Here is a 14,149-nt window from a genome sequence, read left to right on the forward strand (position 1 = left end):
AAGACTCAGATTCATTTTTTTTATGTCATTTTCAAATCAGTTGTCAAGTCGTACATATTATATCAGACTTTGTGCAAATCTATATTCTAAATATGGTTGACTTTCATTTCATTATAATGGTGGTTTTAGTGTTACAGTTGAGCTTTAGTATGGGTAGATTGTTAAATAATTTATTTAAAAATAAACAATCTTCTGTATTTGAGTTTACAAATAAGAGGTTAGAAGGAGAGACACAACGTCTGGTTGGATAACTTTCATTTGAATTCCTAAACACTTTGTTAGCCTAAATGTGGTATAACACTGCATGTCAGTCTGTTTGGTGTCTGAGCTCCATTTCCCAGACAACCCAACTAATATATTATATCCTGTATTTTTGCTCCCTCTGTGTCCATGACCTAAATCTTTTTACAGATAACATCAAAGTTCAATACCTCCAGTTCATGACCCACATGAAGACTCCTCAGTACCGCTCCAACCTGCAGCAGCTTTTAGAACAGGAGAAGGTAATAAGTAATGCTATTGCAGGCATTATTGATTTGTTACTGCTGCAATTTTCATTTCAATAACATTTCACTAACATATCTTGCCAACACATATTAAGTGGCATCTACCTAAAAAAACATATGTCATATTTTCTGTTTCTCTTCTGCCTCTAGCAAAAACACAGGGACCTGTCAGGGCAAGCGGAGCAGCTCTACTCTGTTTGTCAGTCTCACAAGGACAAGATCAAAGGTCTCTTTCAGACCAAATTAGATGAGGTGGGGACAGCTATTTTCTTTTACTGCATTACACAGCTGTATTGACAGTCAAAATTATTTTCACAAACATTAGTTGTTTTCCATTTACTTTGGTCACGGATCAATGCTCATAAAGTTAATTTAAAAATTTTTTTTTATTCATAAGTTATTTTATTTATGAGATATTTTATCAAATTAAGGATCTGTATAAATCCAAAGTACAGCATGTGTACTAAGATTAGTTCTTAAATACAGCTATTTAAAAGACAACCTATATAGCTTATATCCCTTTACAGATGAACAACAAACAGTGACACCCAACTGGAATGTGACAGAGGGAGAACATGCTTTTCCTGCTGTATTATTTTGTAGTTTGCATTAACTTAACACTAAGATCCTCTGGTTAAAACTTCAAGTCCACACCTGAGACACGCATAGCCTCCCTGTTGGGTGTTGTCAGACATGTGTTATGCTGAAAGCGCTAATTACACCCAACAGTGATGTGAGGTTACAGTGATCAGACAGCGTACTTGGGGTGTAACGGTACACAGAAGACACAGTTTGGTTCATACTCCAGTTTAGGAGTCACAGTTTGGTCACCGGGAAAAAGGGACATGTTTTTTTTTTTTTTTTTTTTTTTTCATTTAATTGGAACCAACAGACCGTAGCGTGTGTGTCAAAAACAGACAAAATCCTTATGCTGCGGACTGATGTAGCATTTTGCCTCTGTCCCTCTGGCAACTTTGGTAATCTTTTTTTATTATAAAAACAAGGAACATTCAAACACTTCTGTATAGCACTGTACAAACATTTAACCAACACTTTCCCAAAAGGCAACAGGTAACAATAGGCTATAAAACAAAAAATCCGATGAAAATACTAAATAAAACTTGTGTGTTTCAATTAGTTTCATCTTGGCTATTTTTAAACATTAAAAGCACCTAAACAAGTAGTAATATGTAAGCTGAACAAATTATGATGTTTTATTGAGATGAAGCAACAGTACAACCATGGGCGTGGGTGTATGCGGTTCTAACATTGTAAAGGTTACTACCCACAATGTATAGGAATTATATATAGCAAATAATAACAATAAACCGCTATTCGCTATTGTATCGAATCAACAGCCACGTGCAATTTAGCTAGCAGGTGAAGAAAACGTACAATGAAAATCAAAATGTGTGAAAACTATAGCTTAATACAACAACAGGCTTAAATGAACTGACAATATAATTTATAAGACATACAGTTCTCAAGGACGCACACAAGCAATCTCAATTGACTAGTTATTCCTCTGGACAGCTGTAGTCTCTTTTTTTCTCTCCTTTTTCCGTCGAGAGGCGTTTGTGCCTGCTCGTGGTGTGAAGCCCGTATCCGTGCTATTCTCCATCATGCACTCTAACAATCACTGCTGACAGACAACCTTTTATACAGCCCTATTTCTGATACCACGATACCAATATCAACATAGAGGAAAAACTGATCATTCTCTAATACATAAATATGTATACTATAGTTGTGACTGACTCAGTAGGGTAAACACTTCAACCACCGGAGGTTAGCGAAGCAAGATTTTCACTGATGTTAAATTGTTGTTTAGGCATGATGTGTTTGTAGCTGATGTGTGACAATGTTGTGTCCGTGTGTGTGGTGATCAGCTGGGAGTGAAAGCGTTGACTGTGGAGGACCTGCTGCAAGCCCAGACGGAGATATCGGCCCACAATCATCAGCTGAAAGAACAGACTAAGCAGCTTGAGAGAGACATGTCCTTGCTGAGAGACCACAGCTTGCTACTGGTGAGACCTCAGGGCTTGCCACTATGTTGTTATAACCTCCACCCTCCACTACAGAATTATCCACAGTCAAGGTTTCCTCAGGGTCTTAAAAAGTCTTACATTTGCTGAAATATTGCGTTCTAGGTCTTAAATCATTTTAAACAGGTCTTAATTCATTGAAATGTTAACGCAGCTCTTTAGAATATTTTATTTTTTTATTCTGTGGTGTAGTTCTTTCTTTCGCTAGTTCAAATACAATTTACAGGACTATGATTACAAATGAGAACAACATGCATCTTATATTGCAGCCAATAAGCTTTCATGTTTTAGGTACAAGTCTCTTTCGGATTGTATCACAGACAAAAAACTGATTTTATTGTTCAGCTATAGGGAAGAGGAAGTTTAGAGATATTTAGCTTGAAAAGAAATTATTTAGGGCTTAGTTAAAGTCAGCTGCTAATAGCGTATTTGAAGCCTACTGCTTCTTAAGCAAAAAAGCAATTAAACTGGGAACCTCAGGTGTACGGGGGCTGGAGTCTCATGCAGTAAGTGAGGAACATCTAAATGAAGGGTCTCCAGCAAACGACAGCCATCCGCCAGTTCTGCCAATTATTTGGCGGCTTCAGCCCCGGCCCATGCACTACCAGTGCGAGACCCACGCAGCAGCTCCGCAACTCTGAAATTGGGGATTTGTTTCAGACAATGTTTCCAGACTCTGACATCTGACTTTTTTTTTTTTTGATTGTCTTGATATAAGTTTACATTTTCAGTTATAAGGGTCTTACAGCCTTGCACTTCAATTTGCTAGAGTATTCTCCAAGCAAATAAATAACAGCAAGTGTGTGTGTGTTTGTTTTCCAGCTGAAGTCTCGATGTGAGGAGCTAAAGCTAGATTGGAGCTCTTTGTGTCTGGAAAGTTTGTTGAAGGAGAAGCAGGCACTACGCAGACAAATCTCTGAGAAACAGAGACACTGCTTGGAGCTGCAGGTACACAGTCCGCCTCCATTTTTATATATACAGTATATATAGTGGGGAGAACAAGTACTTGATACGCTGCTGATTTTGCAGGTTTTCCTACTTAAAAAGCATATAGAGGTCTGTAATACACTTCAACTGTGAAATACGGAATCAAAAATCCAGAAAGTCCATTGTATGATTTTAAAATAACTGTATTTTATGCATGACATAAGTATTTGATACATCAGAAAAGCAGATCTTAATGTCGTACAGAAACCTTTGTTTGCAGGTTTGCACACACTGCAGCAGGGATTTTGGCCCACTCCTCCATATAGACCATCTCCAGATCCTTCAGGTTTCAGGGCTGTTGCTGGGCAATACAGACTTTCAGCTCCCTCCAAAGATTTTCTATTGGGTTCAGGTCTGGAGACTGGCTAGGCCACTCCAGGACCTTATGTTGCTTCTTAGAGCCCCTCCTTAATTGCCCTGGCTGTGGGTTTTGGGTCGTTGTCATGCTGAAAGACCCAGCCACGACCCATCTTCAAGCCTCTTACTTAGAGAAGGAGGTTGTCGGCCAAGATCTCGTGATACACGGCCCCATCCATCCTCCCCTCAGTACGGTGCAGTTGTCCTGTCTCCTTTACAAAAAAAAAGCATCCCCAAAGAAAGATGTTTCCACCTTCATGCTCCACAGTTGGGATGGTGTTCTTGGGGTTTTACTCATCCTTCTATTTTCTCCAAACACAGCAGTGGAATTTAGACCAAAAAGCTCAGACCACATGACCTTCTCCCATTCCTCCTCTGGATCATCCAGATGGTCATTGGAAAACATTTGACAGGCCTTTACATGCGCTGGCTTGAGCAGGGGCACCTTGCGTGCGTTGCAGGATTTTAATCCATGACGGCGTAGTGTTTTACTAATGGTTTTCTTTGAGACTGTGGTCCCAGCTCTCTTCAGGTCATTGACCAGGTCCTGCCGTGTAGTACTGGGCCGATCCCTCACCTTCCTTATGATCATTTATGCCCCACAAGGTGAGATCTTGCATGGAGCCCCAGACCGAGGGTGATTGACCGTCATTCCATTTTCTAATAATTGCCCAGTTGTTGCCTTCTCACCAAGCTGCATGCCTATTGTCCTGTAGCCCATCCCAGCCTTGTGCAGGTCTACAATTTTATCCCTGATGTCCTTACACAGCTCTCTGGTCTTGGCCATTGTGGAGAGGTTGGAGTCTGTTTGAGTGTGTGGACAGGTGTCTTTTATACAGGTAATGAGTTCAAACAGGTGCATTTAATACAGGTAGTGAGTGGAGAACAGGAGGACTTCTTAAAGAAAAACTAACAGGTCTGTGAGAGCCGGAATTCTTACTGGTTCATAGGTGATCAAATCTTTATGTCATGCAATAAAATGCAAATTAATTATTTACAAACCATACAACGGGATTTTCTGGATTTTTGTTTTAGTTTTCCGTCTCTCACAGTTGAAGTGTGTCTATATAATATATTTATATATATATATATATAATATATAAACACACACACACACACACACACACACACACACACACACACACACACACACACACACACCTTGCTTGCATTTTTGTCCATCCCACTGGCTCTTCAGAGAAACATTCGAAGGAATTAGCCTTGAATTAGCTTAAACTGAATAAAATGTAGCTTTCAGGAAGAGTTAATGCATTGCTGTCGCGAACATTTTCCTACACATATTGTTGTAGGATGCCTACATCCTTGTGTAATGGCTCCCTCTCGTGTCTGTTTGTAGATCAGCATTGTGGAGCTGGAAAAAAGTCAAAGACAGCAGGAGCTGCTTCACCTTAAATCCTACAGTCCCTGTGATGGCTCCCCATACCGAAAGAGTCTAGAATCTCGCTCTTCCACAGACATGGACTCCTCTAAGCTTGGCCTGTCCTCAGCCCCAGCCCTCAACGGTGTCAGCCCAGAGCTGTCTATCAATGGCACAAGCTCACCCTGTTTTGACCGGGCCAACACCAAGGGGGAGCTTCTTTCTCGCTACCTGCCCATCTCTCCAGACCATGAGATTTTACCCGCCATCCCTGATGTCCGGCAAAGGCAGCAGAGTTCCTCCTACGCTCTTCCTGATTACACACGCTTTTCCCCCGCAAAGATTGCCTTGCGGAGACACCTTAACCAGGACCCCACGGCCTCTGCTCACTTGAGAGGTCCAGGGCTGACCGCACACAGGTTGGTTGGCACTAAAAGCTCTCAAATGTCAAATAATTAACCTTTTTGTTTTCAGGATCTCCAAGTTCCAACAGACAGCTAACTAGTTTAAGCTACATTTTCCTGTTTCTGTTTTTTTTAGGGAATCCGGTGGTGTGAACTCTCCGCTTGGAGCCAAAATGAACTGCCCTTCTCCCAATGCAGCTGATGCCCAGAATAAAGGTTTTGAGAAGGTAAATGTTTATCTTTCCTTGCTGTCTGTGCACATGCACTGGCCACTCTTTAGTTTTCTACCTTCTTTGCAGCTCTCATTGTTAAGCAATTTTTCCTTTGCTTAAATAGGGTGGTAAGGAGAGGAGCCCATCTGTTCAGGGTGACAACAGCATTACGAGCCTCCCAATAAGTATCCCGCTAAGCACTGTCCACCCAAGTAAACTACCAGTCAGCATCCCTCTGGCAAGCGTGGTGCTGCCCAGTCGTGCTGAGAGACTGGTGAGTTTGTTCAGTGTAGTACTGTAATGTAGGTACTGTCATAAAGTATATTCGTACCCTGCTCCAGATGTAATAAATAAAATGCACACTGAAGAATAAGATTGATGTGTACACAGTAAGTTAAACAGGTTAGTAATGTTGGATCAAATTGTTTCACCTGGATAATCAATTGTATATTCAATAATAATAAAAAATAATAATAATAATAATTCCTTTTTTAATATTTGTTTTATTTTTTTGACGTTCCTTTGGAATTATGTTGTGATATGTTGTCCACATTCATAATTTCAGAGAAGTACTCCGAGCCCTGTGTTTCAGGCTGGTCAGACCAATGGTAAGGATTACCCTTCAACCACTTAATGTATTGTTTACATATTACATTCACTACTATTACAAGGAATAAATTGCTTTTTTCTATTACAAATTAAGTGCATTGAATATTTGGTGTTTTAATTTCATATTTGACTGGCTGTTCTTCCTTGCATCATTAACCATTAACTGTGTGGTCTCTGTTTAGGATATTCATCCAGCTCAGGGCTGATGAATGGAGGTCCCCATCCTGATGACTATAATGGGGCTTCTTCATCACCTCCTCCACACCCCAACACTACTTTGGCAGGACCATTGGGCAGAGCTATCCAGAGCCCCCCACTTAGCACTGGAGGGGTGCTCCAGTATGCAGATGGACCCCCAAGGATTCTTCCAGAAGATGGACAGGATCGTCAAGGAGGTGAATCGGACACGGAGCCCCAGGACAGTGAACTGCGGAGGAGAATCTTCTTCTCCTCTTCCTCCTCATCCTCCTCGTCCTCCTCTTCGTCAGGCAGTGGAGGCAGCGCGGCCGCAGGATCACGCCTACACCATCACACTGGCAACAAGCAGGGATACCACAGTAACCATGGAAACCACCACCACCAGTCCCCTGGCACACAGCACACTCACACACCCACACATATGTTGTCATCACATGCCTCTCACGGCCTCGTCTCTCAAGAGGGACGTAAGCGGGGGAGAAGGAAACGCAGCTCTACAGTGGCTGTCGCAGCTAGCGGATCCCCAAAGAGAAGGTCATTCCCCGGGCTCTGCTCCAACAACCACTCCTCAGGATCACCACTCAACATCAACACCATGGTGAGTCACCAAAAGGCATGAAGAGAGAAAATTGATAGGAACCTGATATATTTTTATTTTTTTGCAAACTCTTTTTGTAAGTGTTTTTTACAGATTGTTCAAAGTTCAGGATTGTTATTGTACAAGTACTGCATGTTCAGCATTTTCATATATAAAAACAAAGGGTATGTGTAAATACTGTACCTTGGCATAAAGGCTTTGGGAAAACAGTGGTTGCACACAAGGCACCCAGATTTCTCTGTGGATGAAGGCAATGAGAATTCCATCACATTATTCAAGACCCGTTTTTATTGCAAAGTGTCATCTGCATGTCTTTTGTCCCAACAGGTGAACAACATCAATCAGCCTCTGGAGATCTCTGCCATCTCCTCCCCAGAACAATCAAGCCGTAGCCCCACTGGGCCTGACCTGGACCAGCCTCCCATCTTAAAGAGAGAGCGTCCCCTGGAGCTCAATGGCACAGGCCGGTACTCCTCTGCCCCCAGCTCCGATGACGAGGACTCAGGATACCCTGCGGACAGCTCCAGTTCACGGTAATATAGTTAGTATAATATTATAGATTAAGAGGAACAACGATGGACCTGCTGAGCTACCTTTTACGCAAGATGACTTTGTTGGTCTCCACTGCAGCTGCAAGCTATTTTCCCTGTCTAGGTTTTTGCTTAGTAACCTGGACACCAATTACATTTTATTTGTTTCTGACTAAATTTGAATCTGCTGTTGGTGTAAGAAAAAATGACCTGGATTGTGTCTTTTGATTTCTTTGTTGTCGATATTATAGGGGTCAAACTCATTTTGTTGCCCCTTATGGCTGTTTGTTTTGAATTTTTTTGGTTTTCTCTAGAATTGAAAGAAAAATTGCCACTATATCCCTGGAGAGCAGAGATGGACCTGGTAGACTAGGGGATGGAGAAAGAGGTAAGAACAGAAAATGTCACTTTAAATAAAGACTTCTGCTACTTAATGCCAACCCGTCTTTCTTTTCTCCTTATTAGTCAGGAAGTCTGGCAGCAGCAGTGGTAACAGCACAGGCAGTGAGGCCTCCTCTACATCCTCCTTGTCCTCTACCGGCAAGTGGAAATCCACCTTTTCACCCATTTCTGACCCCAAGCAACCCAACTCTGACCTGAGGCAGGGGGGCTCTCCATTTGGCATGGGGGGGTCGGGCCGGGGTACAGACTCAGATTCCGACCACAAACAGCAGCATCAGCAGGGGAGGAGAGGAAGTGATGGAGAGTCGTCCAGCTACGTGAACCCCAATCCTTTCCTCAATCAGGAGGCAGGGCCCCGGGGTGGAGGCAGCGGGGGTGCTGGTGCCCAGGGAGGCAGTGGTTCCGACCAACGTCAGGCTCTCCAGAAACAGAAGGCCCCTCGCGACTGGGAACTGAAGACAAGCAGCAGCATGGCTAGTCAGAACCTCTTCATATCTGCTGCTGCCAGCAGTGGTGGGGGCATTTTGAGTGGGAAGGTGGGGGGCAGTCCTGTTGCAGTTTCCTCAACTACAGGATCCTCTGTGGGCCAGTACCTGGGGTCTCAGTTCCCACTTGGAGGGACGTCTGTTTTACAGTCCTTGTTTGGGGCCCAGACAGGCGGATCCACGGTGAGTGGGACTCAAAGGCTCGTCAACGGACACTCTGCCCTCGGAAGCTTCTCCAGTGCTGGGCTGGCAGGGGGAGTGGCTGGAGGTGAGCATCATAATGATAAACTGATCATGTAAAGTTTTAGCCCGGTCAAGAGTGAGGTCATAGTCTTAGACTGGGGTTGTCTTGATAGAGAATAGTATGAGTTGGAGGGAATGGGACTGCTAGTAGAGCCAGGTAAGTGGAGGTCCAATGCTGCTGTCTTTCTGTTGGCCTCACTGACGGTTTGACTGACTCTCTGTGCTCCTCGCTTCCACATGGACTGGCTGCTTGAGTGCTGCTGTTAGACACACCCTTGGAAAATGTTGGATTTCAACAAAATGAATGCTGAACAAAAATGTTAAATAGAAAATTCTGAACCAATGATTTGTCTTGAAACTTGAGGTTAGCCATGAATTAATAACATGGTTTACATAACTATTACTTTACTAAACTGTCATTTAGGGCTGCACGATTATGGCCAAAATGATAATCACGATTATTTTGATCACTATTGAGATCAAGATTAATTATCACAATTATTTGTTGATTTTAACAAAAACTAATTTTATTGTTACATAAAGCAGTTATAAGTAGCCTATACATCCATTTCGTGCATCCATATCAGGGTGGGAAATTAGCACCAGCCACTGGCAGGTACTTTTTCAAAGTGGCGAGTGGAGTGTTTTTTGCGCTAGTCCGTTTCACTTAACTACGGTGCCGTCTAGACTCAATCGGAGCACCTTGCTCTACGTTGCGACAGTACAGTGGAACGTTTAACAGAGCGACAGTAATAACCTAATATTCCATCATTACTGAGATTAAACTACACTCTTGGTTTTATTTGCACTGAATAACACATTCAATAAACAGAAACATAACTCTTGCAGCACACTTAAACAGATGCGCAATATTAGATCACACATTAAATAGCACCCTCGTGAATTAGCCTCCTGTTGCTAACGTTCATTCAAAAATTCTACATAACATTGCCATCAGTTACTTATTGATGCACGCGCACAGTAGTATCCACAAAATTAGTCCAATGCGGGGATAAAGGAAAGTGTTATAGTGTTCCACGTTAACGCCTTTTCTCTCTCGCTCGAGACCGCTGTGTCCAAGCTGAGGGGCAGAGCATGACCTTACCGCATGCTGGTACGTTACTAGGCCAGGTAGAGCGAGCTACTATACTGACAAGGAGAGAGAGAGAGGCTGTATCATTATAAATAGTTTGCACATAAGGGGGGATATAGCTTCCGGCATCACAATGGTGGCTCTCCATCTCCATCAGCGATGGACTGACGCGTATGTGACCGCTGACTCATTATGAATGGGTCCAGCACTGGTCAAATGGCAAGTCAGCAGAGTTACACACCTAATGTGTATAAAATGTCTGTATCGTCACTGCGCTGCATTTTTATGATGTTCTGGCCATGGGTCACATCTCTCGCCCAGGTCCAGCAGGCTCAGAAGTGTGGACCGCCGCTGTCGCCGCTGTGTCTCTCCATGTTGCTGGGAGACGTGTGGAGTGAATGAGGGCAGGGCTGCGCGGAGAGAAAGAGGAGAGATCAAAACAGGCACGGTTTTACAGAAGAAATGGGTCATGTAACGCAACATTAAACCATATCAGTATAAGGATGGAGAGGAAAGGCAGCGGATGCAAGGACATTAGGTGCACCGGTGCCACCTAGGAAAAATGTTAGTCGCACCCTTACACATTTTGGTCGCACTCTAGAGCCCTGTGAGCTAACTAACTAGCACCGACTAGCACTGGTCACTGCTGTTGTCTGAAAAACAACACAGACAGGACAAAATGTTGCGTTTACCGGTAAACCTTGTGACCGACGTATGACCGACTGCTATCTGTTTTGGAATTTTCCTCACGTTACTCTATCCTCTGACTGTCTAGAAAGTTACGCGGTGAAGGGAACACCTCTGACTGGCACATGATCAGACAGTGGTGCGGAGCGTTCTATGAACCGAATGACGCATTTAAAATATCGGTCTATCACGCAAATTTGATCGTGGGAAGCCAAAATTGTGATCGTGATTAAAATTTGATTAATTGTGCAGCCCTACTTTCATTTTCTGTGGGTGTATCTGTTGGAGTCGAATGTCAGAGTCATTTCACTTGTAAGCAAAAGATCAACCCAGAAATCAATTTTGCTACAATAAGAAAAGTTTTAGTGCAATCATAAATTGGCCAACTCATTTGGTTTACTTGCCGTCGCAGTGGACTGACTCTGTTTGCTTTCTGTGTGCTTGTCTTAAAGGAGAATTACGGTCAATTTTTACATGAATCTTGATTTCTATAAATATGCTCGTACTTTCAATTGAAAAAAAAAAACAACCCATATCGGTGCAGGCAACCCAGAGTAGCTGCAGCTACATGTACAATTGGTGAGTAAGAGGCTTGGCAGTGTTGATTTGTATGGTAGTTCCCTTAGCCGCGCTACCAGGCCCGACCGGCAGTCTTGCTTCCCAGACCGATCTACACACTGTTTACCTTTTCCTGCTACACCGGGACTTCAGCACAAGACTACTTCTCTAACGCTATCACTGTGAAAGCACCAGACATAATTTCCATGTAGTTACGTAGACACTGATATGGTCATAACTAGGGGTGTCACGATACCAAAAATTCAGTAGTAGTTGGTGCCAATACCAGTAAAATAACACAATTCTCAATGCCAATTTTGATACCACAGTAATAAAGACTTTCTAAGATTCCATGTACTTTAACTTGAAACATTTATAAAATATTTGAAAAATATAAAAATGTCATAACAAGACATACAAAATGTGTATTAGAGCGTAGAACAACATAATAAAGTGCAATGAATAGTCATACTGCAACAACTAGACACATTCCAGACTTTAAGGCACGTTTTTAAAAGGTACTCTGCAAAAACAACACTGTTTCTAACAGTTGCGTGACCAGCGACGTTAAAAAAAACTTGGTGTAAATATTGGCAGCTTAGGGTCCAAAATGATGCAGAGTTGGCTAATTTTCTCTTGAACAGGTAGCTAAGCATTAGCTTCAGGCGAATTTATTACGGCTACAGGGGACGGTCATTTTATGTAATTTCAATATTCGTGTACTCACATTGAATTATATATCTAGAGTACCCGAGTTAGTTACTCACTAAAACAATTGAGACACAGCCAGTGAAGTGATCCCGACTGGTACTTGCTAACGCCGCCATGCTGACCCCGCTGATGGCTAACGTTACCAGAGGAGCAGGCAAGCGAGCCACGGCAATGTACAACGTGTAGCCTGTTTAGCAGCCGTAGCCGACAACGGAGAGTTATTTGAAGCCAAGGGGGGGGGCCACCGGAAAGAAAGGACCTTGAGTTTGAAGTGAACATGCCGTTTTTTAGGTCAGGTAGAGTTGACTCGTATGTACCGGAAGTAGAAGGATGGGACTTCGGTCACTTCTTTGTGACCTCCTCCTTCTGAATGTATTGACTGGAACACAGGAAGCGTAAACTGCCCCCATCAGTTCCAGAAGAGTTAGCACCGATGCTGCTAACCCTGGCATTGTTGCTAACGGTGCCTACGGTGCTTCCAAAAATTGGTAGTATCGGTTCTCGTGACATCCCTAGTCATAACCACTAAAGTGCTCAAATACCTTTTTTCTTAAAGTTTTAATCGCAATGGCATGACCTGTCCTCTGGAGGACATAGCCAGACCACCGGGCGCTCTCTGGATTGGTTTCGGTAGCGGGAAGCAACGAAGGCGATGAGAAATCACAAGCAAGGATGCCGGTCGGGCCTGCTAGCGTGGACGAATCAACATTGCCTAGCCTCCTACTCACTAACACCAGATCGATCACATACAAATAAACACGGAACTGCTGCGTGATGGTTATCACAGAAGCCTGGCTGAACACACTTATCACGGACGCCAGCTAGCAGCTAACAGGGCGAGGTAGCTACCAGCAGGATAGAGACAGGGTAGATGAATTTAAACAGTGTCTGAGTTGAAAATGCATCTTGTTGTCACGTAAGGGTCCTGTTCATGTTTGTCTGTTAAAAGGCACAAAGGCACGCTAAAACCTGCCCCGACAACTGCCGTTTTTGCTCAGTGGAAGCTCGTACACGTAGCTGCAGCTGCTCCATGTTGCCTGCACCTATTAGGCTTGCGTTTCTGTCAACTGAAAGTACTCGCAAATTTATAGCAATCAATATTAACGTAAAAATTGACCAGACTTCTCCTTTTAGACTTGCTTGTCGCTATGCACAATCTGGCTCAGTCCTTGCTTCTCTCTTTGTCCCCCTCCCTCTCGCTCTCTTTGCCACTTTTATCTGTTCTCTCTGCCTCCACTATCTCGCCCTTCTCCCCCCCCATTTCTGCTGTATGATTTGCAGGTATATTTCATCACGTGGTTCCCACAATGTCTTCCCATCAGTTTGGGGTGACGCTGCCCACCTCTGGAGGCCTCAGCTCTCTGCTCAGTCTCTCGTCCTCTTCCTCTACCTCCTCCCAAACCCAGCAGCACACCACTCCCCAACCAGCCTCCATGCGCCTGGCCTCCGTGTCCTCACCTCTCCCCCTCTCCCAGGCTCAGCACAGCCGCACTCAGTCAGTCCTGCACAGCCACTCTCCTCCCACCCTCACCTTGCCCCCTCCTCCACCCCTGCACAGCACTTCCCCCTCAGCACCCACACACTCTGACGCCCTGCCATCATCTCGATCCGACTCCCTCCACTCCTCACGTCTGTCTCACTCTTCTCTCCATCACCAGAGAGCACAGTCATCCCTCTCTCTCTCCATCTCTGCCTCCTCTGCTTCTGTCTCTGCTGCTGCCACCGCTACTGCTTCCCTCTCCTCTTCCTCTCTGTCGACTTCCTCCTCGTCTCATCCATTCGCAGTGCACTACTCCCCTCGGCTGCCCCCCCCACCACAGGCCAGCAGCTCAGGTGGTGGCGGGAGCATGTGGAGGATTCAGGGCATGCATGGTAACTACACAACCTCCCAGCTCCCTGGCTCCCGACCTAGATAGAATTTGGGGGGTGAGGGGAAGGGGGGAGGACAGAGAGGGGAAGGGCGAAGGGAGAGAGACAGAGAGAGACTGGTAGGGAGTGAGCGAGACAGGATACCTGTTTTTCATGTGCTCCCAAAACAGTTTTGTTCTGATTCAACAAGGTAAGTCAATTCTTGGGTTTTAGATTTAAAAAGTGACAGGATTTAATACTGTTTATTTGTTTTTTACCATCTATGTCATCCTTAGAA

At 44.0% G+C, this 14,149-nt stretch overlaps 1 protein-coding gene across 4 annotated transcripts in view; it reads left to right on the forward strand.

Moving 5' to 3' along the window:
• dot1l (DOT1-like histone H3K79 methyltransferase) overlaps positions 1-14,149 on the forward strand; it is a 30,514-nt gene that overhangs the window by 12,188 nt on the left and 4,177 nt on the right. For 2 of the 4 annotated variants that reach the window (XM_032525165.1, XM_032525169.1), the window contains 13 exons: positions 412-503; positions 657-758; positions 2,396-2,533; positions 3,374-3,499; positions 5,253-5,692; positions 5,814-5,904; positions 6,014-6,163; positions 6,455-6,497; positions 6,681-7,294; positions 7,622-7,827; positions 8,139-8,212; positions 8,290-8,979; positions 13,285-14,062. In XM_032525165.1, the coding sequence (XP_032381056.1) occupies positions 412-503; positions 657-758; positions 2,396-2,533; positions 3,374-3,499; positions 5,253-5,692; positions 5,814-5,904; positions 6,014-6,163; positions 6,455-6,497; positions 6,681-7,294; positions 7,622-7,827; positions 8,139-8,212; positions 8,290-8,979; positions 13,285-13,919 (3,401 nt within the window). In that variant the 3' untranslated portion in view covers positions 13,920-14,062. The remainder of the gene's footprint in view (positions 1-411; positions 504-656; positions 759-2,395; positions 2,534-3,373; positions 3,500-5,252; positions 5,693-5,813; positions 5,905-6,013; positions 6,164-6,454; positions 6,498-6,680; positions 7,295-7,621; positions 7,828-8,138; positions 8,213-8,289; positions 8,980-13,284; positions 14,063-14,149) is intronic. The other 2 variants (XM_032525166.1, XM_032525167.1) reach the window with 2 other exon arrangements.

The sequence above is a fragment of the Etheostoma spectabile genome, chromosome 9, assembly GCF_008692095.1.
Source record: "Etheostoma spectabile isolate EspeVRDwgs_2016 chromosome 9, UIUC_Espe_1.0, whole genome shotgun sequence".
NCBI classification, from domain to species: Eukaryota; Metazoa; Chordata; class Actinopteri; order Perciformes; family Percidae; genus Etheostoma; species Etheostoma spectabile.